The sequence below is a fragment of the Alosa alosa genome, chromosome 11 (genome assembly GCF_017589495.1).
Source record: "Alosa alosa isolate M-15738 ecotype Scorff River chromosome 11, AALO_Geno_1.1, whole genome shotgun sequence".
NCBI classification, from domain to species: domain Eukaryota; kingdom Metazoa; phylum Chordata; class Actinopteri; order Clupeiformes; family Clupeidae; genus Alosa; species Alosa alosa.
Genome location: NC_063199.1, coordinates 1198894 through 1226349, shown reverse-complemented (window position 1 = coordinate 1226349; position 27456 = coordinate 1198894). Strand labels below are relative to the sequence as shown.

Here is a 27456-nt window from a genome sequence, read left to right as displayed (position 1 = left end):
ATTGCATTGTTTTGGTGTGCCACCCCAAGATTTGCAATGGCCTCATCTGGCCACCACTGTTAACATTTGCTGGGGGCGGCACTGGCAAGATACAATATCCGTCCTTGCAGACTGTTTTTATTATCAGTAATATTGCAAAAGTTAAAACTAATGGCATGGTGTCCCTGTTAATACCAATTCATTGAAGCCCTTTTAAGGTGTGATGAAAATATTTGGCGCGCTTTGTGAACACATTACCTACAACCCTGGGGGCTAAGCCTGTCTTTCAATCCTAGTGATGTCCCTAGTAATAAACATTAAAGATGCCCTGCCACACGTATTTCATTACTTTGTGGTAATGTCTGAAATTCTATCATGGACTCTGTAACATTTTTTTGTTGAAAACATGCCTTGGTTACCTTGTTTCAAGCCATTCTAGCGTGGTATTGAAAGCCTGCAGGAAGACTCAGCTCGATTTGCGCCAGTTCTCATTAATATTCAACGAGCTAAGCTGCTTGACTCTGATTGGCTAACAGCTAGTAGGTTTCGTCCATGACATGACAGCCGTTGTCAACTAATTTTAGCTTCATGGCATGAACTTAGCTTGGCATAAATAAAATCTGCTAGGCGAGTGCATAAAACCTGTATAACATAACACTTCCTTCATTTTCTGGGATAAGATTGACACAAAAGCATTAAAAGACATTACTGAGTGATAACTTTATAGCACAGTATTGATATTAGATCAAAACAAATATACAAATCTTATTATTCTATTAACAACATTAGGCATTCTCCTCAGTCAACCTCTTCACAGGAAATAGCTGTAAAGCTTTTAGGCCTTTTAAAACTACATTTCATTGGCCCCAGCCGTGGTGCGGCTGGCTGGGGCACCTGCACCGTACGCCGGCGACCTGGGTTCGATGCAAAAAAATATACTTAAAAAAAAAAAAAAAAATACATTTCACCAGTTCAGTGGTGTAATTCTGTTTGCTTCCAAGATTTGTCTGAAGCGTGTCAATGAGCAAGGGACTTTAAATTTGCTCCATCCAAGGTCGAGGCATCACAACATCAGGAGTGTTGCTACTTGGTCCCACTGTCTTACTTCATGCTGAAAGGCTCAAGTTGTTCACTCTCAGGGAGTAAATTGTTGAGACGCTCCATCAAAGGTACAGTCTGATCAATGCCCATCTGGATGCGCCGGAGAATCATGGACATTTCATTTACCTTCTGGATTTGTTCTGCGTACTTCGCATAGCGCTTCTGCCGGTCCTGCATGATGCTAAATAAGGCCTCTACAGAGAGATCCATCTAACAATTATAAAAAAGTACATTCAGGCTGTTAGTTCAGAAGAAATGACCAATATCAACCAGACACATGGTGTTGCATGGTGTTTCCTCTACTGTGAGCTACAGCAAGGTGGTGTTGTTATTTATAGACTAAAACCTCAACAAAGTTTTAACAAGAATTTTAATAGTACAGCCTGCACCCCTGACAAATGGTGATATTGGAGTTGAAGAGACACTCCACTCACACCTCTCTCCTCAATGCTCTGGAAGTAATGTGTTGATTAAATGGAATAGTGTATGGTTTGGTCTGAATCAATTGGCTTCCCATTTACAGATGTATGAACACCTGGTCTTTGCTACGCCTAGTCTTAACTGTTAAGACCAGTCTTTAGAATGGATTTTACGTCGATTGCACGAACAGGACTTAACGATGCGCAATCATGTGAATGCCTACGGAACAATGACCACAACCATTAACTGCCAGTAGCAAAGATTATTTGCCATCTTTTAGAGCAACCCCCCTCCACACACACACACTTCAGAGGAAACAGTGGTAACTGGTGTGAGAGGCAACACGTGTAAGAGATGCTATAATTTATTATGGTTTGTATATTATGATATATTTTTTTTATTAAGCTATTGATCATTGATATTGCATTGACATTATTGTTTATTATTGCTCGCTTTGGACAAAAGCGTCTGCTAAATCATATAATTATAATCATAACCATAATGCTTAAAAGTTGTGCCATGTTTTACTCCATAAATAAATAAAGTTCACATATATTCATTCCTTCCAGGTATCGTCTTGATATGGAATAAGCAAAGGAAACGCAAGATGTGTAGCTTTATCTTTTGAGAGGGAAGACCTCAATGGAAACAACATGCAAGTAGGCAGAACATAATGACTGGTAGGAGGCTATGTAATCTACACTTTATTACAGTTATAGGTAAAAAGTTTACATATGTCTGTACAGTAGTCTATGATATACAGACTGAGAGACCTAAGACCCCATTGGAATACGAAATACAATCCCAATAAATAACGTTAATCAACCAACCATGTTAATCATACGAATGCAGTACCAGCTGATAGGCAATTTTTTCTAGCTAACATAATGTAATGTTTGGTTACAGTTACTTTTAGGCACACGAAAGTATACCAGGATGGGCTAGATACATAGATGTTCTTTGAAGTTTCCAAATCTATGATTATCCTTTTAGGATGTTAATAAGATGTTAATAAAGGTTTTTATTTTATTTATTTTTTATCCGTGAATGATACCGACAAAGCCATTTAATTATTGCCTAGCTGGGATAGTCAAGTGTCTAGCTAAATTGAGCGCCATCTTGCTAACAACCAAGCATGAGAATGTTAGCAGTGTAGTTTGTACTATAAACAATTGTGAGAAGTGCTTAAATTTTGACCTTACGCCTGCTACCGATTAGGCCTAAGATTTACAACCGGTCTTAGCGACAGGAAGGCTTAAGCCTAGATGGTGAAACTAGTGTATCTATCAGGTTGAACTTAGAACTCTGAGTAAAGACCGGCGTAGCTTAAAGGAACACGCCACCCAATGTCAGTAGTAATATACAGCGGAGAAAATAAGTATTGAACATTTTTTTCAGTAAGTATACTTCCAGAGAGGCTATTCGCATAACATTTTCTACAGACATTAGTATTAACTTAGGTAATCCACACAAAATAAAAATCTGGTTACAGATGCATTTCAAAACTTCAGAATCATCCAGTAAGCAGTATTGGAGCCATTATCTGCAAGTGGAAGGAACATCACTGCATCACCAATCGGCCATGCAAAGGATCTCCTCACAAGATTTCTGACCAGGAAGTCAGAAGGATAGTCAGAAGTGTAGCCTAAGAGCCAAGGACCACTCCAGAAAGACTTGAAGGCAGCAGGTTAAATTGTTACAGAGAAAATCATAGGTAATGCACTCCACTGCCATGACCTCTATGCACGCTCACCCCACATGACTCTATTACTGAAGAAAAACATGTCGAAGCTCATTGAAAGTTTGCTACACAACATTTGGACAAGCCTATGAAATACTAAGAGAATGTATTCTGGTCAGGTGAGAGCAAAATATAACTCTTTGGATGTCATACTACACACCATATTTGGAGGAGAAATGGCACTGTGCATCACCCTAAAAATACCATACCAACAGTGAAGTTTGGAGGTGGAGGCATCACAGTGTGGGGCTGTTTTTCATCTAATGGTACTGGCAGACTTCATACAGTTGAAGAAATGATGAATGGAGCCATTTTTTCTGGGAGAATCTTGCCATCCACCAGAACAATGAGGATGAGACATGGCTAGACCTTCCAGCAGGACAATGATCCAAAGCATTCAGCAAAGGAAACTCTCAATTGGTTTCAGAGAAAGGAAATTCAGGCCCTGACTTAAATCCAATTGAACAGTTTTGGAAGTTACCTAAAGATCAGGATTTACAAGAGGGACCCCTGGAATCTTCAATATTAAAAGACAATCTGTTTAAAAGAATGGGCCAAAATCACACCTGAATACTGCGACTGATTAGTTTCGTCATAGAGGAAATGACTTGAAGCTCTCATTACAAATAAAGGGTTTTCCACAAAGTATTTAAGAAATTTCAGTAGGCGTGTTCAATACTTTTTTACTCATAACTCTACTTATGAACATTAATGTTTGGATTTTTTTTATATGTGTGGATTACCTAAGTTAATACTAATATCTGGTGAAAATTTCATGCAAATAGCCTCACTGGAAGTATACTTACTGAAAAAAATGTTGACGTGTTCAATGTTTATTTTCCCTGCTGTATGTTCTTACCTTAAAGGAACCATATGTAAGATTGTGGCCAAAACTGGTACTGCAATCACTTTCAAAATACTGAAGAGCGGTGTATCCCCTCCCCCCTGACTCGAGGTTGCCAACCCTGATGGCGAAACACTACTGACTTTGTGATTAGTAGATAGGTCGAGGGTGGCGCATCAGAACAAAACACAACATGACATGATAAAACACAACATCAACATCAGTTGAGGGCTGCAACTTGACAACAATGACAATATCCTGACCGGACTACTGTTGTCAGTGATATAAGTATTTGAAATGAACATGATTTCTTAATGTCTAGTCATTAGTCTATATATCAGGGCCATTTTATGATTAATTGAAATATGTTTCTTACATACGGTTCCTTTAACTTTCACGAGTTGAGTCATACCTCAGGATCTACAATTAGGTGTTAATTAATATTACTACGCTAACGTCAAAGTACTCCCAAGTGCTATTGCACCACACATTGTAGTTTTCCTGTTTATTCGCTTGGAAAATTGCCACGTTTCATGTTGTGTGACCTTACACATTTTTATCAACGTGCAACTGTATTTAAGTAGGGAAAATGTGGATGTTTTTGATTACTGCTATCTTCATCCCTCTATGGCTACGTCTGAGCCCGCTAGCATAGCAACATGCTAACACATTTGCACCGCGCACCAGAGCGTTTGAGTGCACGTACCGACACGGGAGAGGTATGACTCAACTCGTGAAAGTTAAGGTAAGAACATATATTACTACTGACATTGGGTGGCGTGTTCCTTTAAAACCAAGTGTAAGCTCTTGAGGTTTTACAGACTTATGTATACACAATCATTGGTTTACCAACAAACTGATTGTGTATGCCGTACATTAAGCTGTGATATAAAGGTGAAAATTTATCTGGACAAAAGAAGCTGTAAAATCGTTTGACTATACCCACTTTATTTTAAAAAATTATTCTTAATTGATTTTTGGAGAAATTACACAATTAAAGGCAAGGTTATACCTCTTTGATTCTTTTAACAAGGGCATTCTGGTCAAATGCCACAGCTTCAGCACACTGATGGAGGTGGTCCTGGTAGCGAAGACAAAGCTGCAGCACATTTACAGTGTCCAGTTTCTCTAAACAGACACTACTGGGAGAGGTTTGGCCACTCAAAACACCTGAAAATAGAGCTCCATTTAAAGAGACACAAAGGTTTTAAACATTCTTTTGCAGACAGGCACAAATCATGAGCATACTTTATTCATGTTACATTGTTAAGCTTGTTTTGATATAGAATGACCCAGAAACTACTGCTATTGGTTCCCCTTCTGCCCCAAATAATGCAAATATTTCTTAAGTTGGTTCGGATGCACTGTAAATGTTTTTATGTTCATTTGGCTTTGAACACTCCCCAGAAATGCTTAGACTCTAAGCCTACACTTGTCTAAGGCAGGGAAAACCCTGCCAAAATCAATACAGAGTGGAATATGTGTACTCAAGCATATGTTCAACAACATATTGTGTAACATACACTATAGCATGTATGCATTTCTTATGAAATGCATGAAAATTGTATCCTGACCTTTCAGAAGTGGCTGGAAAGTTGGGATTTCTTGGAGCTTGATAACATCCGGATCATTGTGAATATTGCGTAATGTTTGTGTTCCTTGGGCAACTACTACAATGTCATCCATTTTGGCTCTTTGTTTTGCAGGAGAGGCCACCACTGAAAATAAAAACAGAAATCAACATCTACATCAAGCAGACTTTATTGTGATACACTTATATCCGAATCATGCATTTTTTTTTATAGGGATGTGCTCAAAGGGAGTTTGCCTAATGCACAACTGCCACTGCATGAACATATAGTACATGGCAACATAAATCATGCTCATCTAGCGTTGCATGCACCTCTGGTTAGTGCAAATAATTATCTTTAGTATGTTTTAGTAGTCTATAGATCTGTACTGAGGTTCTATGTTAGAAGGGATAGTTGGCCTAATAATTCACAATGCTATGAGGGATAGTAGAGGAGCATGTTCTTCATCAGTAGTCTCCAACTCCCGGCCCGGGACCATATCAATTTCATGTTTCATTTTTTCCCTTAGCTTCTTAAAGGAGAATTTCGGTGTGATATTGACCTAAAGTGTGTTGAACTTCAGGCTCATAGCTCATCTCAGCTTGTCCCCTGCACTCCGAAATCTGGCACTAGTTAGCCATCAAATAAATCACTGTTTTATACCATTTACGAGGCTCAAAGTAGCTCCACACATTGGTAGACTTCCGAGGGCCCTGACATTTAAAATGAGACATTGAGAACTTTGAAAAAGCACTGATAGTTTATTTACAAGACGATTTATACAGACAGTACCTTCAGGAAGTTTACTGTTCCAGTAGCAGCAACTGGAATCCATGCATTTCCACGGAATTATTTTTGGAATCTGATCCCTTATCAAACCTGTTCATTCGTACTCGTCGTGACTATTTTCATTTTTTCAAGTTGTGTTTCAAGTGTTTGTTATTTCATTGTGTCCATTTTATTTTGAACTCAACTGAAGGGCCAAAACATAAAATATCAGACTACTTTTGTTAGAAGCTCATTAAGTTAAAGCAGCTTGCCATGGATGCACACACAATGGTAAGCTCTGCTTTCAAGTTTATACAGTTTAGGCGACTTGCCATAAGGTATGTTAAAACCACTTGCCATGGAACTGCGGCATTTGCAAGCAACCTAATCTAACGTCAAGGGACTTTCAAGTTCATTCAGTGTGTTCCCAAATTCTTCAAGACATTTAATGATGTTTTCCCCCATAACACGCAATAACTTTAAACATGTTACATAATATGCCTGTGTTGAAGTGTTTAGATTCCCAGCGCTAGGCATTTTAACAGCAACTATGCGCTAACCGGCTACCCCGTCAGAGCAGCTTAACCCCTAAGCTGTTTGTAGGGCATTTTCACTATCTTTATTCATAAGGATTTATTCTGGTCATTGTAAGTGCCACACACACATATTATATATTGTTTTTTTCAGCAGAGTCTAGGCCACCCAGATCATAACAGTAACTATGCGCTAACATGCAACTATGCACTCATAATGATTCTCAACTTTTTACTGCATTGCCATGAACAAAGTAAAGGCAAAAAAGGTGTTTCTTTGTTGAACAAACTGGGATGCAATGTGAGCCTTGAATTGGATGCCATGCAGGAATTTGTTAGGATTTCAAAACCGGATTATGAACATGCTTTGCCATAGAGAAACACATGATAGCGTTGGATTATAAACATGCTTTGCCACAAAAACAGACAAAAAACGTGGGGTAAGTCCAGCTATATGAAGTTATTATTTTGCTGTCACTTCGTCTGTTTTATAACACAGAAGGATGTACTTGGTATCAAATGATAGCTCTGTGTCTCCTCTTTCATCTGACATGCGTGGCATATCTATCCGATCACAGGTCCGCAAGTAATTCAAACAAGAGTAATGGGTGTGTAGCGTTGGTTTGTGTACATGACATTATTTTGCAGTCACTTCGTCTGTTTTTATAAGCCAGAAGGATCGATATACATGATACCAATGGATAGCCCTGTGTCTCTTCTTTCATCTGATATGCTTGCCATATCTATGCGATCATGGGTTCGCGAGTAATTCAAACGAGAGTAATGGGTGCGCAGGTGAACGCAGAGAAGTATAGACTGTAAATATGATGCAATTTGATTTAATTTCATTTTTTTTTTTTTCTTTCATACTTTAACGTACAGACAGGTGCGTGGTCTCGTTGGAAAGCCCCACTTCTGCTCTGTCACGCAATAAAGGTTTCATCTCGCCGCAATGAACAGTTGCGGAGCAATGTAACAGAGAAGAAAGGGTGTGTTTTTTGACGCACTTTGCATCAACCGAGTTCTAAGGGTTAAAGCGATGGTTCAGAGTAATTTCACCCTTGGGTCCTTTGCACCATGACCCCGAGCCAAACACCCTCCCAGAACCTGTTTTCCCTTGGTCGAACCCTGGTCGAGTAGCGCTGTCAGAAACGAATGAGTTTCTGCAGTCGTAATGGTACCAACTTTTATCTCGTAAATTACCCCACTAATAATGCCCTGAATGGTACGAAACTTTTACAGTATGTTCTTTACTCATAAAACGAGGCATTGAAAAGTTTGTAAATACACCAGTTTATTTAAATAAGACTTGCCTGATGGATACTACTATCTGCTACTAAACCGCTGCGTCGACGTTACTTCCGTGATTTGGGAAAAGCCCATAAATTAAAGCCACGGTATTTGTGTTTTTGCGAGCTAACTTTTAGCATGATCTTCATATTCATTGTGATGCTATATGTGATCCTCATGCACATGAAAGATTAATGTCATGTCATTATGTTGTTCGGAACACACCGTGAAATAAAGTTTTCACATTACAACTTTGCTGATAATATTTCAAATAAATGCCAGTTAGCACATTAGCAAGATTATTGTGTAAAGTATACTGTTGATGTTGTTTCATAGCCTTTTGCTTGTGTGTACAGTGGGCAGTGCTTCGACTTGGCCAGCTTCACTCGCGGTCCGTGCGTGGGATCACAAACTTTAATTTGTATTTTTCCAGTGAGACGCTGCAACAACCCAAACAACCGGTAGATGGCTCAAGTGAGCAGGGTGTCTCGTAAAAAGAAATGGAGCCTGGAAAACCCTACACAGACTTCACTACAGACTTTAGCAGACTGGTTTAGAAATAATTTAATAGCCAGAAATATGCCTGCCCTGCTCTAATAAAGAAATATTTGGTTAACTGCGAGTGAATCCCGTTTGCAGCCGTAGAAGAAACGCAGGACAAATTAAACATTCTGGTTTTCTCTGAGTGCAACGATGATAGACAGACATCATTTGGACAAAATATAGAGCATATTAACCTCCGTTGCTCAGCCAAATGCCTTCCTATTACGTCCTGTTATCACAGAGTTACAGGCGATAAACGATTTTTGATGGTCACAAGTTTACTTCGTTAGCTCCGGTTAACTTCGGTTTATTTTTTTTTTATATTATTAAAGAGTGTTTTTCATTTAAAGGTTTGACTTCGTGCTTATTCAGTAGAGCATTTAGTGCTCTCCCCAATCCCAGACGTTCACATTGCATGTTTATTTGTAATGGATGCAACCACGAGATATAGGCTATGCGTTTGACGGCAATGAGTTGTTAACAGACATGAACCAAGACATATAGCCCAGCAGCAATCTTCGTTATTTATTGAAGGGGCCACCGGAGGAATTTTGAGTGCTTTAGTTGCAAGTTGCATGACCCTCTCTTGCCTGCTAGAAATTGTTCAATGACCCTCCGACAGAATTGTTAAAAAATACATGACCCTCCCCAGCCAATTGTCGCTGTCTTCCGCCCGCGCCACAGCCACACACTGTGATAACGTTCTTAAATCAATCTTTCCCGTGAGCTTGCATGCTACCAGTCCCTCCTTTTCAAATGTGTTGCGCCTGTTTGCACAATTTTACAAATAATCATATGTGATTAATAATATGCTAATCCCTGTGCACGGGGACCGAAACAATGCATGCCAACTTTTTCCGTGTTTATCACGTATTTTAACTTTCCCCCGCTGTCTTGTCGTTTTAATGTTTTCCCGTAGAATATCCCATATTTTAATACTCTCATAACAGCCCTGCCATAGGGCCTGTCTCTGTGTTGCCCTGTTGCTACCCCTTGCCCTTCCAACGAAACAGATGTCTTCAAATCATCGTTTTCCCTTGCTTGAAGGCTAACTTAGAGTGATGTTAACCTATTTAAGTTTAATCCATGGATTGTCGTGGAGAGAGCACGATTCATTGGCTTGCATGTTCGCCTTGTGTCTCACGCGGCGCCTGAGGCTACTCAGCTACAAGAGAAAGAATTTCCCCTGTTTGTTTGTTCACTGCAAGTTGGCCTACCATAACTTATCAACTCTGCACTGTAGACCCTAACTGGCTATTTATATTTTTCTGTGAAATAAGCAAATGTATTTGTTCAACTTTGTGAAGCAGAATTACACATAGGCTACTTGGAACATAATACATTTGACAAAGGACAAATGTATGTTGCTAGTGACAAAATATTAACTTTCAGTGTTTTACGATGTCTTTGTCATGGAGAAGTGTTTTCCCCATGCATTTATTCTAGGTTACTGTCAGTGACTGCCGCGGAGAGAAGCCGGTTCTGTGTTTTCGTTCATGTCAGTGACTGACGCGAGAGAAGGGGTCTGTGTTGTGTTGCGTTGCGTTAATTTGTTTTCATTGGGCATACCGTGCCGTGCCGTCCACAGCTCTTCAGTTCTGACAAAGCCAAAATTACTCCTTTTGAAACAATGATTGCAGGAAGCGCGTTTGTATGGTTATATTGCTTGACGGGGGGGATCCCAAGCAGCTTTCAGCCATAAGGCTACTTTGAGAACATTTCAATTCACCCGACAAAATATTCAAAAAAAATATTTCGGCATAGCCTATAAAGCAGTTTAATTAAATGGAATGTTAGTTGTAAACAAACGAGCTACTTGGTGAGGCTTGGCCTCACAGATGCGCTCGTGCCTTAGATGGCAGGAAAAATCTTCACGATAGGCCTATTAACTAACCACCCGATTCACGTTGGCTGGGGGGAAAGGGGGCCATCAGACATTTGTGCCCAGTTAATCCGGCCCTGACCCCAACAAATCACACCTTCCCACCTCTGACAGCTTAAAAGAAGTCAAGAGGACTCCTAACTCACAGACCTATTCACAAACCTGCGGCATTTTGCCGTGTTTTGAAATCCTATGCGCAACAGGAGCTTCCAATCGCGAACAATTTTGCATTCATAAAAGGGATGCAATAACGCCACCAACAACAACCAAAACTACTCATTGTTAACATGTAAATGGAATGTAACGTTTCATTGTGAATCAAATGAAAATGTTCTCCTCTTTGCAAATGTAGCCTTGGCATATGGTGACAGATTAATTTAATAATGTTGCAAAGGTAGGCTCAATCCATAGGATATGTTCATTAGGCTACTAGGCTATTTGTTTTGCCTTACTCTATTCATTTTGGCTAGGCCTTTTTATTCAGTTATTAATCATCTTCCGTCCTTCGCACTACTTGTGTAGCGCACGCATTCTCCAACCTGTCACTCATCATCGGAAGAGAGGTGTTTAGAATTTCCGCGTTACAATCGTCAGCCAATCAAGGTGGTCACTTCAGTCAAGCTTATGCATGAGTAATGACGTCATCCATAGCCACGAATACTCACTCCTAGTTTAGGAGTTGTCTGAAAGGCTTTGTGAATAACTTTTAAGAGAAAACTCCAAGCTAAAATCTTTAAGTGCGCTTTAGGAGTAGCCTACTCCTAGTAGTAAGATAAAAGCCTTTCTGAATAGCCTACGGCCCCAGTTATTCATCATCTTCCGTCCTTGTGTAGCGCACGCATTCTGAGACCTGTCACCTGTCACTCATCATCGTAAGGGAGGTGTTTGGAATCATGCCAGCGTTACAATCATCAGCAAATCAAGGTGGTCACGCTTGCCCATTTTACCCAAATTAATGGTCGAATATTACTGATGATCATTGTTGCACATGCAGTGTGCGTAGGGTACCAAAAACATCTTGCTCGTAAAGCATCATAACGCACATTCTGGTGGGTCTGTTATTTACTGTAGCCTGCGCAAACCACAGGCCTTTATTTTGGGCAAGCCTGCATTCATTCATTCATTCATTCAACATTTATTTATTCTCGGAGGGTCATTGAGGGAAGCCCTCATTTTCAATGAAGCCAAGATTACAGAAGCGAAGCAAAGCGCTCCACAAACAAGGCAACATTCGAGGCCTTCTGTTGAAGAATTTTATATAAAGCCTGCGCTAACAGTAATCCTCCTGCCCCTGATAGGCCTACCACAGCTGTGGATAGTGTGGAATGTTCAAGTAATAACACAATCCAATGTGTGTCTCAATTGTCCCCCACTGACCACCTCACACATTTCTCTAGATTTTGCAACGAACTTACATGACACAATGCCATAAAATATGCCAGTTTTAGGACACAGAATAATGTTTCTAATGATACCAGGTAGGCCTACGTTTAACAGGAACAAGTGTAATGAGCTATTCATTGTCGAAGGTCCATGGTGAAGTGAAATTCTTACTTTGGAAAACAAACATTTGCCGATATCATCGCCGATCATCAGAATATTGCAACAGATTTTGTGTTCTGGACTGCAGGTAACTTGTTAAGCCAGTGGTTCTCAAACTTTTATTTCATTCCCCACTTTGATCAAGGGGCATGACTGATGATAGTGGAGATAACGTGTTATCCCGAGGCTTTTGCAAGTCAGCATCTTCGACGGTAGTCTAATAAAAATATTTCGATGAAAGTCGGTAGTCTAATAAAAATAAGTTTTCGATGTCCCAAACGGAGAGCCATACTTTATTGTTTTTAACGATCTCTATGCTACTCACAAAAATGTAGGCATGGGGACATGATGAGGTAGGCTATACAACTGTCGTGTGTTAAATTATTGTGATTACGAGCCAGTGGTTTTCAAACATTATGCGTGACTCGGACATCTAACTAAATGCAACAGGCTCATATCGTCCTCGCATTCGCAAAATGAGGACCAGTGTTTTGTCAAATTGCAAATAGCTATTCGTTTGAACGCTTTTTGTATAGGCTACTATCTTAATCTTGGAATATGGGGAGGGAAGTGGCGCGTCTGCAGTCAGCCAAATATGAATGTAATTCTGCAGCATAAAGCAGATGTTTATTGTACAGAAAAAAAAAATGACATGTCAAGCAGTCAATTGACTACATTGCAGTCAAGAAGTAGGGCAAATTAAGACACTTTTGATTTGCGTAGTTGCGTTACCCCCAACACTGACAATAACATAGACAGGAAATTAAGATATTTTTTAGTTTTGTGGAGCGGCACCGGTAGGCTATCAAAAGCAGATTTCGATTTTCGCTACCACCGTGTAGTCAAGCCTTAAGCCATACCCAAGTAGCCTTAATAGAGGTAATGTTTAATTACGATTTATTTTGTTATTGAATTAGAGGGCTGGGATTCCTCTCGGTAACAATTACGTTTAAAGGTAGCCTAGCCTCCTGCTTTTTCAGAAGGGGCGGCAGTCAGGCTACTGACAGAGCGATGTACAGTGGCAGAGTGACGCACAGTGGCTGAAAGTGGTACTAAAGCTTCACGCAGCTTCACGCCTCGTAATGCGCGACTGAAGTGGCCATTTGAAAGCGATGCCCACTGTAGTAGTGTTGTCACGATACCAAAATTATGACTTTGATACGATACCTGCCATAAATATCACGATGCTCAAAACTGAAACGATACTACGGCGAAATCCTAAGATATCTGGAAAAGAAAGGACTCATACCTCCTCCAAGTGTATTGAGTAATTTGTGTTGAATTCGGTGCACTTTTGTAGTGTGCAGATCATTTCTGAGTTCTAAACTTCTAAACTTCCTACATAATTATTATTTTTTATAGTCAGTAAAATAGTAGGCCTACTTTGTATGACTAAGTCCTTTATTGTTTGTTATAGTTCATTTACATTGTGTTGTGTTTTGGCAATAAAGTAGCTTTAAATAGCCAAACTAGGCTAGATCAAGGTCAGTGTTGAAATTGCTGTATGCAAATCACTGAATGCTATGCAGAGGGGGCTAATCTTTAGGCCATCTGATGTACAGTATAGTCTACCCTAGGCCTTCCTGATTTCCTTGATAGTTGCAACTTTAGGGAAAAAATGCGAGGATAGTCTTCTTTGCGGCCAGTGTACAAGTACGACGTTCCAACCACTCAGGTCTTCGTTAGATAGGCCTACACCATTACCTGTTGCAATATATCTGTGTGCATTCCTACATTACGTCTATTTCTTTGATAACATGATTTGCTCACGTAACAATAACCCGCTATTATTATTAGGACTCAACACGCTTTGGTGGTATTATATGCTGTGGGCTTTAATTAGCGCATTTCGGGTAGCCTATCCTACATCTGGGCAATAATTATTGAACAAATTGCAGTCTACATGCCGTGACCAATATTACCAATAGTACTGACCGAACATGAAATAGATTGTTTACAAGTTATGGTAATGTTATTCTGGCTTGAACATTGCGCTTTCATCACGTTAGCACCCTATGATTACAGCTCGTTATGTCTCATCAAAATGATTACAGCTCGTTATGTCACGTCAAAATTCATTGATGAAGGATGGTTCGCTTTATCCCAGAGAACCATACTCGTTTCACTTAGGCTAGACTAAAACAGAAGAGAAGAACTTGGCACTAACCATGTAGTCGTGTTTTCTATATTCGTTAACCAGTCGTTCTTTGAACGTTTTTGGGATATGTCTGTGAGGTGTTTAGCCAAGTTCCATGCATAGCCTACTGCTTTTAAATGACTTTGAAACATATTTTACAAACGGGCCTCTGTGTACCTGATGGCTTGCCTTCACTATTCGCGATGTAGGCTATCCGACATAGTTCCAGATTTCACCTTTTGTTTTATCCACAAGGCCGAAGACTGTCGGGAAAGACTATGTTGACGTTGCCTGCGCACTCACTCACTCAGAGCTGCCTGCTTGACACGCCCACTTGCCTAGATGCGTGCAAGGAGCAGTTAGAGCAGCAGTTCACAGACACAGAACGTTATTATTTTAACAAAGTATTGATTCTAAAAACTTCGGAAATCGTATTGTTTTTTGCGTGAAGGCATCGTGATACCTTTTTAGTATCGATACACCGTGCAACACCAGTGTGTAGTTAGGCCTACTGCTAGATTTTGACAGGAGCTCGTGATATTGGCTAGCCTACTTGGCATGGGGTCATGCAAGCTGTCAAACACTGTCCACTAGCCTGGTGCACCCCTCTGCTTTAAGCTTATACATCTAGTGTTTATGTTAGCTAACTGTATCTGGATGTGTTGCTATCAGAGCAAGACGTTAGAGATGGTGCATGATGTGTAGTGATGCCTCGTATTTAAAAAAAAAAAAAAAAAAGTGAGATTTAAGTGGCACCGAAATGAGGCACCGAAATCCACGTTGTTATTTGATGCAGTTACTACCGTTTGCGTCGGCACCGGTGCCATATTAGAACCGCGTTTCGGTGCCCAACCCTACCGATGTCCCAATAATCATTGTTTGGCTTTATATTATACCTACTGCAATTATCAGAACATTGCTATTTGTGTCTTTTGGAAAAGACATAATTCTGTAAGGAGTCCTCCTGTAAGGAGTAACGATACCATTTTTCTCATGCCAGAAAGTAACAAAAATACTTATACATATAGCCTATGTTTTTGATACTTATTTGATCCTTATATAATTGGCTGATTTAGAAGGGGAACTAAATGTTATTGCATTGAATGTAATCGAATCACACCAAATTGTTAGGCATTAAAATGTATAATTTCTGAATTGTATCTTAGCTCATACATCGGATCCTCTTACAAGGGAGAGATGCACACCCCTACTAGGTATACAACCCCTGGCAAAAAATATGGAATCGCTACTGTTGGAAGATGTTTATTCAGCTGTTTTATTTGTTACAAAAAAAAGACAAATCACAGATATGTCTCAAACTATTTTTCTGTAACAGATGAACATTCTGGCTTTGAGAAACATAGCTCAAAAAAATATAAAGATGACTGCCTGAAGAAAACAAGAAAGTTTCCAGAGTCAGTGAAGATATGGGGTTGCACGTAAAGGACCAGGGGAGATGGCAGTAATTACCTCTACAGCAAATGCACATTGTAAATTGAAATGTTGGACACTTGTCATTCAGTTTTGGTGAATGGTCATTATTCAATATGATAATGTATCTTTACATAGAGCAAAGAATGTTATCTTCAGGAAAGACAAATTAAGTCTGGATATCAATCCCATTGAAAATTTATGGCGGAAACTGAAGAAAATGGTGCATGACAAGGCACCATCCTGTAAAGCTGATCTGTCAACTGCTGTTCGGCTACGGCTAAGTTGAAACCTGATTGATGAAGAATACTGTTCTACAGTAGTAAATTCTGCATCTCAAAGAATGCAAGCGGACATACCGACTTTAGATTTGTGATTCCATAATCTTTTCCACATGATTGAGTGATTCCATATTTGTTTCCTCTACATGATCTGAAAAAAGAATAGAGTACCGAAGTGTGATGTTCAGTTTCCATGACTGCAGTGTCACTAGATCTAAACAAACTTTCGAATTAGCATCAACAGCATACAGTGGGTCCCAGTTAAGTTTGGACAGGTTCCTTCAGGAATCACGCACCCCATTTTTTTCAGCAGAAATGGCACAAACTGCAGTTGACACAAACAACCACAAGGTGTCACTTTGGAGTTCTGACACTACAATTTTTGATGCGACTTGACTTACTGCTTCCATGATGCAGTTTCCAAGTCAGTAGAACAATCAGAGAAAGCTGAGCCATTACCAAACATATATGATAATACAATAGCGTGAGTTTATATATCTTATACCCTATTTGTCACGGTTACTTATAGATTTGATAGTGTAACGATAAAGCATGAGACTTTCAGCGGGGCACGGGAACTTAAATTGATCACGGTAGTTTAAGCTTACACTTGACAAAACATTCTAATATGAAAATGTAGATGCAATTGTTGTAAGATGGTGCAGCTCCTTTAAGAAAGCATCGTGCGCAGGGATGGAGAGAGAGAAAGCGAGAGGGGATATGTGTGTTAGAACTTAGATGCGTGTGGGAAAAAGTAGGCGATGCTGTTGAGACTGGAGTGAGTCATATTCAAAATAATGCAAAAAAAATAAATCCGCAGATAAAACCAATTATCCTCATTCACTGCAACCGCAGCATGCCTGCTTGTTTAATGTTCAAACGAAAAAGATATCAAAGCACCTTTTGCGTTTGAATGTAGCACGATTTGTTTTAAACAGCTAGACAAATGATTTAGCTAATTGATTATAGCCTGTACACCAGCAATTGTTGAACATTTACCTGTACAAGTACATTGACAGTAGCCCAGCCTAACAAGCATGTTGCATATTGTAGGCCTACTGTAGAAATTTCACTTAAATTGCAACCGCAACATGCCTGCTTGCCGACGTTCAAACGACAACGAAAAATATATCAAAGCAACAAGAGGGTTGAGTCTGAATGACACGACTCAAATTGCTCCTCATAACCGTCTATAAAAAAAATTGTTTTTTCTTTTCGTTTTGAGCACGTCCGAATTCCAAAGGGGGCAGATGGGGGACTACTGCACTTAAAACTTAAAAAGATTGAACGAAGCTTCCCGAAATTTGAAATTGCGATCAGTGACTGGCATCGGGTGAACGAAGCTTTTCGAAGTTGAACAGGCTATTAAAAACTATTTGCGCACCTCAATGTCACAGGAGAGACTGGGCTCTCCCTTCTATCAATTGAAAAAGACGTTATGCTACCTGCAAACTGGCCTATGATTTCATTGCTGAGTTTGCGGCAAAGCAAGATATGGCGAGTCAGTGTCATTTATTTGTCCAATGTTAGCCTACAGACCCAGTTTCCATCGTGCGCATCTTTTCAACAGTTTGAATGTCGTGTGTGTTTCTGCTCATTGACAAATACCGTTCAGCACAATGATTCATGCCCAATTAATTTCCCCTGTTAAAGTGTTCGCCTTTGTTACACTATTTGGTTTCGTGATGTAGCTAATGATAAACACCATATGGCCAAATATGTGACGCAGCTAATGTTATAGGCTATACAATTTCCCCTCTTAAAGACAAGCTGGTGTAGCTTATTAGACTAGGCTACTATTAAAATGCACCGACGGTAGCCTTGGCTATGTGTAAAGTAAGCTATCGCATGATTTCATGCACCTGTCAAGTTCGCACAGGGCCTCGCACCCCCTTGCGATGGCCCTGCAGCTCCTCCTAAGACAGCGAGGAAAAAGTTAAAATACGCGATAAACCCGGGGAAAGTTGACAGGTTTGTTTCGGTCCCGGTGATTATTTGTGAAATTGTGCAAACAACAGCCTTTTCAAGGAAAGTGTTGTATGCAAGCTCCCAAATTGACCCAGTAGCCTACAGAAGGCATCAATAAATTGTTGGGACTGGGGAGGATCATGCGTTTTTTTTTTTCAATCACTTTGGAGGGTCATTGAAAAATTTCTTGCTGGCGAGGGAGGGCAGGACTCTACAGTGCGCCCATTTCACTCGCACATGCGAATAAAAATGATGCCGTGCGAGTGCAAAAAAATATTTAGGCGCACTGGTGCGAATGACTTCTAACCATGTCAATGTTTATCTACAAAATACACCGCAACATCGAGAAACATTACTGGTGCAAACCATAGAATCACGTCGCGAATGCAGCATAAAAACCTCCCATCATCACCTCCCTACACCTCCCATCAACGTTAGCAGTTTTGCGTTGTGACTCGCTAGTAGTCGCTTCTATCAAATCCAAGAGCGCGCAGAAAAAGTGCAAAATTGTCATTCAGTGTAATGGTCCGGATTTCATTTTGACTTTTATATCTTTAAATAATATAAAAAATAACATACAAAATTACATTTTAATTACCTTGGCACATTTTTATGAGTGTTGGGATTGAGATACTAAAAGAACATTGAGTTATAGTTATGTTTTGATATTGAAATCATTATGGGACTTTTGTCCCAAATAGTCAGTTCATTAGTGGTCATTCAGTGTAATGACATCAAAAAGCCATATTAAAATCATATCAGAAACTGATTGTCATGTGACAATCTGTGACATCATCAAAGGACCCCTGGAGACCCCTGAGGTGACACAGTAAGGTTTGTTTAGCTCTCTTATATATTTGATATTTTCACCTTTTTTATGTTGTGGTAACTTGATATACAAATCCACATGTCATTCAGTGTAATGCCAGGAAACACTTTTATTGTTAGATATTCATCTAAACAAGTGTATTTAGTAAATAACTGTTATAAACTTTGTAGATCAAGGTCATTGTTTGATATAGGTGGCTAACTGTTTGCCTGTAAAATATGATTAATTATTAAAATGTCATTCAGTGTAATGGCTATATCATTCAGTGTAATGGATATGTCATTCAGTGTAAAGCAGTGGCATTAATATAATGAGTAATAATAATGTAGTGAGACAGTAATAATAATGTAGTAATACAGTAATTATACTGTAGTAATGCATTCATATTTGCAACAATCATATTTGTAAAAAAATATATGATTATCATTATTATTGCTATTATTATTATAATGCACATTTTATGATTAAGTTAATGTAACATATTACCCTAATAGTATCTGTAATTTACATTTTAATTAACAATGTGTTTAAAATGATTAATAATGAAATGTTTTTAAACTTTAAAATCACTTTTTATTGATTTTTCTAGATGCCCTCCAAGCATGTGAAGAAGGGAGGCGACATACAGAAGCCAGAGGACCTCTACATTTGCTCAGCGAGAGACTCTGGCAACGAGTAATGATGCACGTAACTTTTGCCCCTTGCATCACGGGGGACCAATCATATCTGTATATCTGATATAGGCGGGCCAGAGGCGAGCTAAACAGATGACGGACATAGTGTTATCCAATTGCGGTTGAAGTCCGGAATCAGTCAGTTAACATTGATCGTATAGTGTTATCCAATTGCGTGCAGTGAGATTTTCAAATGCGTGCTTGGTGCCGCCCCTCGAGTTGGGCCATTACGTTATTCGTGGCCAGACACTTTATCTTTCAGATTGGGCCTGGTCCTTCAGGCTAGCAGGTAGTTGCAGGGGAGGTAGAAGTCAACTGCATGCACCAGAGTGCTGCTGGTAAAAACGCATTTGTCTGGTCAGACATACTGTAGCAGACAAAGTGTTCTATTTCAAAGAGGACATCAAGGCTGTTGTGTCTGAGCCAGAGCCCCTTACAATGAGGCAGTCCAAGCTTAGCCATGGAGACTGGGAGAAGTTTTTGGAATAATTAAAGAATGGTTATTTGATGTTCATCTCATTTTAAATGTTCCTTTATTTGTTAAGTTTTAAATGTTCAATAAAAAAATTATTATTCTTTGACAATATCTTCTGCTGCATCATTTACTTAGGATTGTGTCTAGTTTAGTCTAATGATATTACAACAATACAGCAATAGTTGTGCTTATAGTGGCATTGCATTATACCTTTTTGATAAGACGTCATTCAGAGTAATAACTTGGTCATTCAGTGTAATGCATATATTTATCTAAAAAATAAATAAAATGCAAATAATAACTTTTGTTTATTACCACATATATTCAAAATATGCAATTAAACTAAATTAATATTGTTTTTAAACAGAATTCACTTTGGTGCAAAAACTTATTCCTGACAAATAGGTAAAACCTGGTGGTGGAAATAATATTTGCAGAATGTAAAGGTTTCAAATTACAATTAATTAGTATTTTGGAATGGCAATGCAGTCCTTACATTTAGTGCTTTAATAAATCAAACACCTTCTCTAAATCTTCTTATGCCTGCCAAGATTTTTTTGTATTTTAAAATGTATTACACTGAATGACGTTTTAGGGGTTGTTTTCTAGAAATCAGAGTAAAATGTATGTTTTCTACTATTTTTTGTTCCGAAAATATTTGAATTACATAATATACACTATAATGTCCAGAAAGAACAAAAAGTTCTGAGTTCTTGAATACTTTTATTTTTTGGAGGCTTGAAAACCCAGTTTTGTCTTTGACCCCCCCATCAATGCAGATATTTCAAATAAAAACTAAAAGTATAAAACATACATCCTTGATTAGCCTATGTTGGGTTTTGTGGAAGAGAAAATGGACTGTTTTAGTAGTAGTAGTCTATTAGGCAGTATGCAGTCAGATAGGTCACCATGGGCATATTTGGATTAGCTATAGATGGATTCACAAATAAATAAATTAGCCTACATTTGGCAGGATACTTGACATACAGACTAAATGCAAATATGGCAATGCATTATATTATTTTACATTAACAAAATGTAGGAAAATAGAACAGACTGAAAATAAAGTAGGCACTGATCTTTAAAATCCTGTTTCCTGTAGCCTAAATGTTGTCAGTCATTCTTAATATTCGCAATTGGAGCACTGGCATGTTTAACTGTTAGCTGCAGTATAATGTTAGATTATGTGTAAGTTAAGTACAGAACTGACTGTGCTCCCAAATTTTTGTCTGTGCTCCTAAATTTTTTAACTTGGGCGCACAAGTGCTCCTGAAATTTTTTTTTAGTGTAGAGCCCTGGAGGGTCATGTCTTTTTTGACTAACGCTCCCAAAACTCCTGTAGCCCCCTAAATAAATAACGAACAGTCCCTAATTGATTGTAGGCCTACACCAGCAATTGTTGAACATTTACCTGTACAGGACATTGACAGTAGCCCAGCCTAACAAGCAGATGTTGCAAAAGACATCAAAAGATGCAATTAATCAGAAATAAATAATGTAATCTGCATCGCTTTATTTAACAAACTGCAAGCAACAAGAGGGTTGAGTTCACAAGAGCAGAGCCTATCTGTTAAGGCACTCGATAGGCTATATGGTAACGAGCTGTGTGCGCCTGGAAAGACAATAGAAGATGCTTTCTGAATAGCACGGCGAAGACGGCTCTGGTCATCCCATACCCTCCCCCCACTTCCTGTAGCCTACCTGACTTGCTGCCGTTTTGGGACATTAAGCTTTTTCACGTTAAGCCCCCCTCCCCCACCCCCTTCTTTAACAAGCAGTGGGGAGCTGCGGGCACAAAGTAACACTTTTGTTAGACAAAGGAGGGTTCTCCGCTTCTGTCGCTTTGGCGACAATCCGGTGCAACCAGGCCAGGACAGATATTTTAGAGAAGAGAGGCCGGTGCAGCTCAGATGTCTTCTTAATTTTCTTTATTCTTTAGTAAAAGGTGCAGAACATTATTAAACTTTGACTAACGTTTTTGATGTGTCAATGTTTTTGACTAACGAACATCGAAACGTTAGTCAAAGTTGAATAATGTTCTGCACCTTTTACTAAAGAATAAAGAAAATTAAGAAGACATCTGAACTGCACCGGCGTCTCTCCTCTCTAACATTTTTTGGCTTTGGCTAAATATTTCTAAAATCATTTGAGTTTCACTAGTCACATGTTTTAACAAGCAACACTTGTTATTGAACTAATAACAGGCGGTGTCGAAAATTGACTTTATTTTCCATACGGAGAAATAACATATGCAGAGTCTAACCAAGGTCAATCTTGCCAAAAAGCCCTCAAACCTGAAAACACATGAGGCAAAAGTGCAAAACATCACAAAACTAACTAAACTAACATCATATTTTTTGTATTGCAATCATTGTAGCCTACAGTTGTAACAGCGCCAGTAACAGTCGTTTTACTCCCCCGTATCGCTCATTATAAAGTTTAACGTGTCCCAAAAACAGCTATCAATTAATCACCAAACGTCTTATAAACAAGTATTGCCAGGAGCAACACCTTGCAAAAAATGATAACAATAGGCCTAGGCCTTTATATGGCTCTGCTCCTGCCTAGATTCGGACTCAGAACTGCCTGAAAGTTGCAGACCTGTTCTGGAAATACGTGCATTAACCCACTCGACCGTCAGACAACGCTATCTGCTTCGAGTAGGCCTATTGGGTAGGACTAGCCTACACTGGTTGCTGTGGCACAGTCTTGAGTGACCGAATTCGTTTTCCTTTGTCATATGAATGCTGTCATTTTGTTAACATTACTGTTAAGGAGATGCTGTAGGCAAAGTCTATATTTCAACCTGCAAACTTCTCATGACTACCGACAAAGTAGCCTACTGCCAGCTGACGAAGCTCTTATTTTAAAACATTACTGAGAGACAGGCACTGTACAATCAAGAAATCTTGCCACTGAATCCAAAACTATGTTTAACATTATGTACAAAGCCAGGGGCGCCGCTAGGGTTGTATTCCATAGTAGGCTACGCTTTTGGTAAATGTAGGCTATCCTAACATGTAAGCCTCTCCTTATTGAGTCTAAGAAAAACCTTTACATAAATTGGAACAGAAAGCCCCTCTTCACGTCAACCTACCCATGTCATCCCTTATCAAATAGCCTACCGCATGAGTCTAACTTTTACAACACTGGCTGCAGGCTACGTGGGCTATAGGGGTGTTTCAAGCTTTTTAAAAGTTCTGGGATGAGGGAGATTTCTCCCCCGGGAATTTTTTTAAATTCTGGTTGCTAAACACACTATTTAAACGCAGTTTGGGAAGGACAGGAATACCTTTACAGAGCAGGGGCTCTGGCTCAAATTAGGTGAACATATGCGCATTAACTTCACTGCCCAACCCACGAAAAAGGGAAAGAAAAGAAAAAATAAACCAGGTTTATGTCGCGATTTGCGATAGAGAAAAACACAGTTATGGTAACCTACTAACAATAACGATTTGCTCACAACACTCTAAATACATTGCACTGCTGTTTTGGTTGTCCCAAACTTTTAGATAAGCCTACGCAGTCAAGGATTTTTAACACCCGCACCAACCCGACATGACGCGCCTTAGCCCCAAAAAGGAACCTCTCTACGCATTAACTGAATCCTTGTTCTATAGTCTATGGTTTCCATGCACACCATATTCCGGTTTTAATCTGAATAATGCCAATATTCAGATTGCACACGAGTCAATAAATATAGGCTAGTTGTCACACAAGTTTTTTTTTTTTTATTGTTGTAGGCTAATATTGAATGATTTCATAAATAAAGCCGTGAAAAAATTGTACGCACAGTGCGTACAGGATTACGCCTGCCGGCGCCACTGTACAAAGCTTAGGCTACAGTGGACTAGCATGTTGCAGGGGCTGCTAAAAACACAGAGCAACGCACTGAAAACGCCAATCACAGCCCTTGCTGTCGAATGCGCCGTCTGGTTCGACCGTGGAACGCAACAGTGGACTATGCTGCCCTCAAGCGGCTGCAGTTGTACTTACATTTCACCCAGCTGCGTGAATCACCTTGATCGTGAATGAAATGTCAATTTTTAACTGGGACCCACTGTAGCATTTAGACATGTGGCATAATTTCTACCTCATAAATTGTTTTTAAGTATAAGTAGTAAGTAAGTATATATACTCTTCTGATCCCGTGAGGGAAATTTGGTCTCTGCATTTATCCCAATCCATGAATTAGTGAAACACACTCAGTACACAGTGAGGTGAAGCACACACTAATCCCGGCGCAGTGAGCTGCCTGCAACAACAGCGGCGCTCGGGGAGCAGTGAGGGGTTCGATGCCTTGCTCAAGGGCACTTCAGCCGTGCCTACTGGTCGGGGTTCAAACCGGCAACCCTCCGGTAACAAGTCCGAAGCGCTAACCAGTAGGCCACGGCTGCCCCTTAAATGCAGGCTATAGCCGTTTAAACATGCTTTACCTGCTAAGCAGCCGCTTAGCCACCCAACACGGATTCCCTGTGTCAGGTGTAATAGTAAGAAACAAAATCCCAGTGGATGTTTCATGTCTTATCAAATACTGACAGCTGTTAAGAGAGACGTTTTTTGCCTCAAAAAAAAAAAGACACATCTGTGAATTTAAGGGATTTTAACCGCATGCTGTAAAGTTATATGCAGGTCTCTTTTACGGAGAAAACCCATGCTAAAATAAAACTCTGTTGTCAAAAATATGATTGTGTAGGTATATGTTGTAGTATGTGATTCTTACAGTGAAATAAATATATACTAACATGTTGGAAACGTTAGTATAAATAAATTATTTAAATAGATTAAGAAAGCCACCGCTATGATCACCACTATAGTTAGATTTATTTGTTAAGATCCAGTGGAATTGCTGCCTTGACAACACGTATGTCAAGGCATGAAAATATGTACTTTATTGCCTTAAATTGTTAAATTTTTTGTTATTTTTTTTTAGCTATATTTCACAAAGCCAGAATGTTCATCTGTTACAGAACAAAAATGTTTTGAGGCACATCTGTGATTTGTCTTTTTTCTAAAAAATAAAACAGCTGAATGTACATCCTTGAGTGATGATTCCATAATTTTTGCCAGGGGTTGCAGGCCTACTAGTCAGAAAATGTTGCCCACTCCTAATGCAGAGTCAGATAGCATGCACAAGGGCTGCAGGATAAATTGTACATTGTCAACAAACATACGATTGCCAACAAATTTAGAAGTTGAACAGAAATTATTGAACGGTGTCACTTTTAGCAACACTCATTTATTACTGATTTACACCAGAAACTAAAGATACTAACCTTACTCAGACTCTGACTTACTGGTGAGTCAGGAAAATTATTTAAAATGAGTTGATTTGGAATGGAATGACAATTCCCTGACATTAACATGAGACCAGAAAATGTTTGATGTTCCATCACCTGACGTACCACAGTCGGAGTGCTTATGCTCTGAATCACCACTTTGTTCAGCACCCATGATGGAGGACCTCAAGGCCACAAGTTAAAGGGAACTGCAATGTTAGATACAGAACAGTCTGTCAAAACAATTAAACATTCACCTGATATGACATCTTTAACATGCAATGGATATAGTATACCATCACAGCTATTATATCAATACACACTCATTGACGCAATAACAAAATCCAGTGTAGGAACCAGTAACAGCGGCCTACAATTTTCTCTCAATGTTAACAAATAGACTACAATTCTGGTGAGGTGTATCCATCAGTTATTTCTCACAGCTGAAATTGATATTGAGTATAAATTGCTTTAACATTATTTTAAATGGGACATCGACCTCATGAGAAAATATATAAATCTATGCTTCTTTTTTTATTTAAAATTTTAATTTAATTAATTCTCAAAAAAAAAAACAATAACACTTTTGATGGAAAGGGTACTTCATTCAAGATTAATGAAAATCTCAGTCGGCTGGTGTTCACTAGTGAAGATGGGCAATCTTGTCAAACTGATGCAATTTAGAATGTTGACAATAACATTCAAGAACAGTCCATGTGAACTTAAGCTACTAGATTTGTAGTCTACTAGTTGTGATCAGTACTTTGAAAACATGTTTGTAATTGACTGTTTGAACTATGCATGTGTACCATTAAGGGGCATCCAATTCGACCACCTAAAGTAAATAGTTTCTGAAACACATTAATTAAGACACGTCTCTCTACTTTGATGCACCATTACGCATAGTCCAACATGGCCTAATGTGGGCAGACTAGCCATGATAAATACAACTTAGCCACCACTTTGCAGCTAGGTTATCCCATCAGAATATGCCCCATACACATGATGGAGGATTAGAAAAACCATAAGACTAGACTTAACCACCTTTTTTTTTGTCCGGGCCGGGTAACACAAAGGGACAGCAAAGTAATGTTAGTCATCGCAGTGTGTGCATTCAACGTCAAACAGTTAAGATAGTTAAGACCATAAGATAAACGTCAATCAATATACTTATTTCCAGATAGCCACTGTGTCAGCCAACTGTGCTTGTCAAATTGTATCCTACATTTGACTGGATGAGAGATCACACCTGAATAATTCATCACATTAATGTTGAACATTGTTTACAAGGTGAGGTTAGCCAACTACGCTAACGTTAACGTTAGCCAGATACGTTGCGTTTAGCAAACTTTAGCGTTAAGCGAGCGAGAGGTGTCCAAGTTCAGCGAAAAACTAACCTGTTTGCAAAACTACACTTTACAGTGTTCAGATATTTGTAGCAGACAGCTCAAAGACTGAAAATTGCCTCCGTCGGTGAAAATGTTGCTGCTACCTCCCATAACTGCACAGGCAGCAAGATTCTTCTTCTAGTTTTATGGCGGTTGGCAAACAACGTTTGGTGCATTACCGCCACCTTCTGAATGGAGTATGGGTCTGAATGATTTGTCTCTGTCGGTACCAAGGGGGCAGGAGCAGCGTAAACCTAGCGAAAATAGAATGTTCGTGCCGGATGTATCTATTGCTAGCAAAGGCGGCTAAGAGTTAGCCATTTTTTCAAAATAAAAGTCCCGCTAACCACATTGGGTTTAATGGAGATCGTTCAGAATAATGAAACAAACTTTTGATTTGACTAACCCTATAACATAAACCTATGTGAAATAAATAATTTATTAGGAAAAAACTGGTTAAATATTCAAAAATACGTTTAGTTTATGAAGCTTCTTATGTGTTATGATTTGTATAGTATTGTTTATTAGGCTGTTAATAGAGATTGTTGTCAAGTTGTTGAGCAAAGAAAACTAAGTCTTGTGCCCCCTCAACATGGGGGTGAAATGGCATCCTCACATCATCAGCTTTCAGAAAATGTACAATTTATGCGGATTGAATCGCCCGGGCGGCGTACGGGCATCATCATGTGCCAACCGCGTCATAAACAATGGTATGGTATAGTGACATTCAAGTTGTTGAGCTAAGAAAACTAAGTCTTGTGCCCCCTTAACATGGGGGTG

General features: G+C 39.3%; 1 protein-coding gene across 7 annotated transcripts; it reads right to left on the bottom strand.

Annotated features, from left to right (window-relative positions):
* Positions 1–680: 680 nt before the first annotated feature.
* borcs5 (BLOC-1 related complex subunit 5) lies at positions 681–26915 on the bottom strand. Of its 7 annotated transcripts, XM_048257885.1 has the most exons (6): positions 26686–26915; positions 25406–25497; positions 16142–16214; positions 5660–5803; positions 5098–5267; positions 681–1290 (listed from the first exon to the last, which is right to left on the bottom strand). In XM_048257885.1, the coding sequence occupies exons 3-6, from the start codon at positions 16176–16178 to the stop codon at positions 1081–1083; spliced, it is 561 nt and encodes a 186-aa protein (XP_048113842.1). In that variant the 5' UTR covers positions 16179–16214; positions 25406–25497; positions 26686–26915; the 3' UTR covers positions 681–1080. The 7 variants fall into 7 exon arrangements, with proteins under 7 accessions (XP_048113842.1, XP_048113839.1, XP_048113840.1 ...); XM_048257882.1 differs by lacking the exon at positions 16142–16214 and having other exon boundaries at positions 26686–26913; XM_048257883.1 differs by lacking the exon at positions 16142–16214 and having other exon boundaries at positions 25415–25497; positions 26686–26910.
* Positions 26916–27456: the final 541 nt, after the last annotated feature.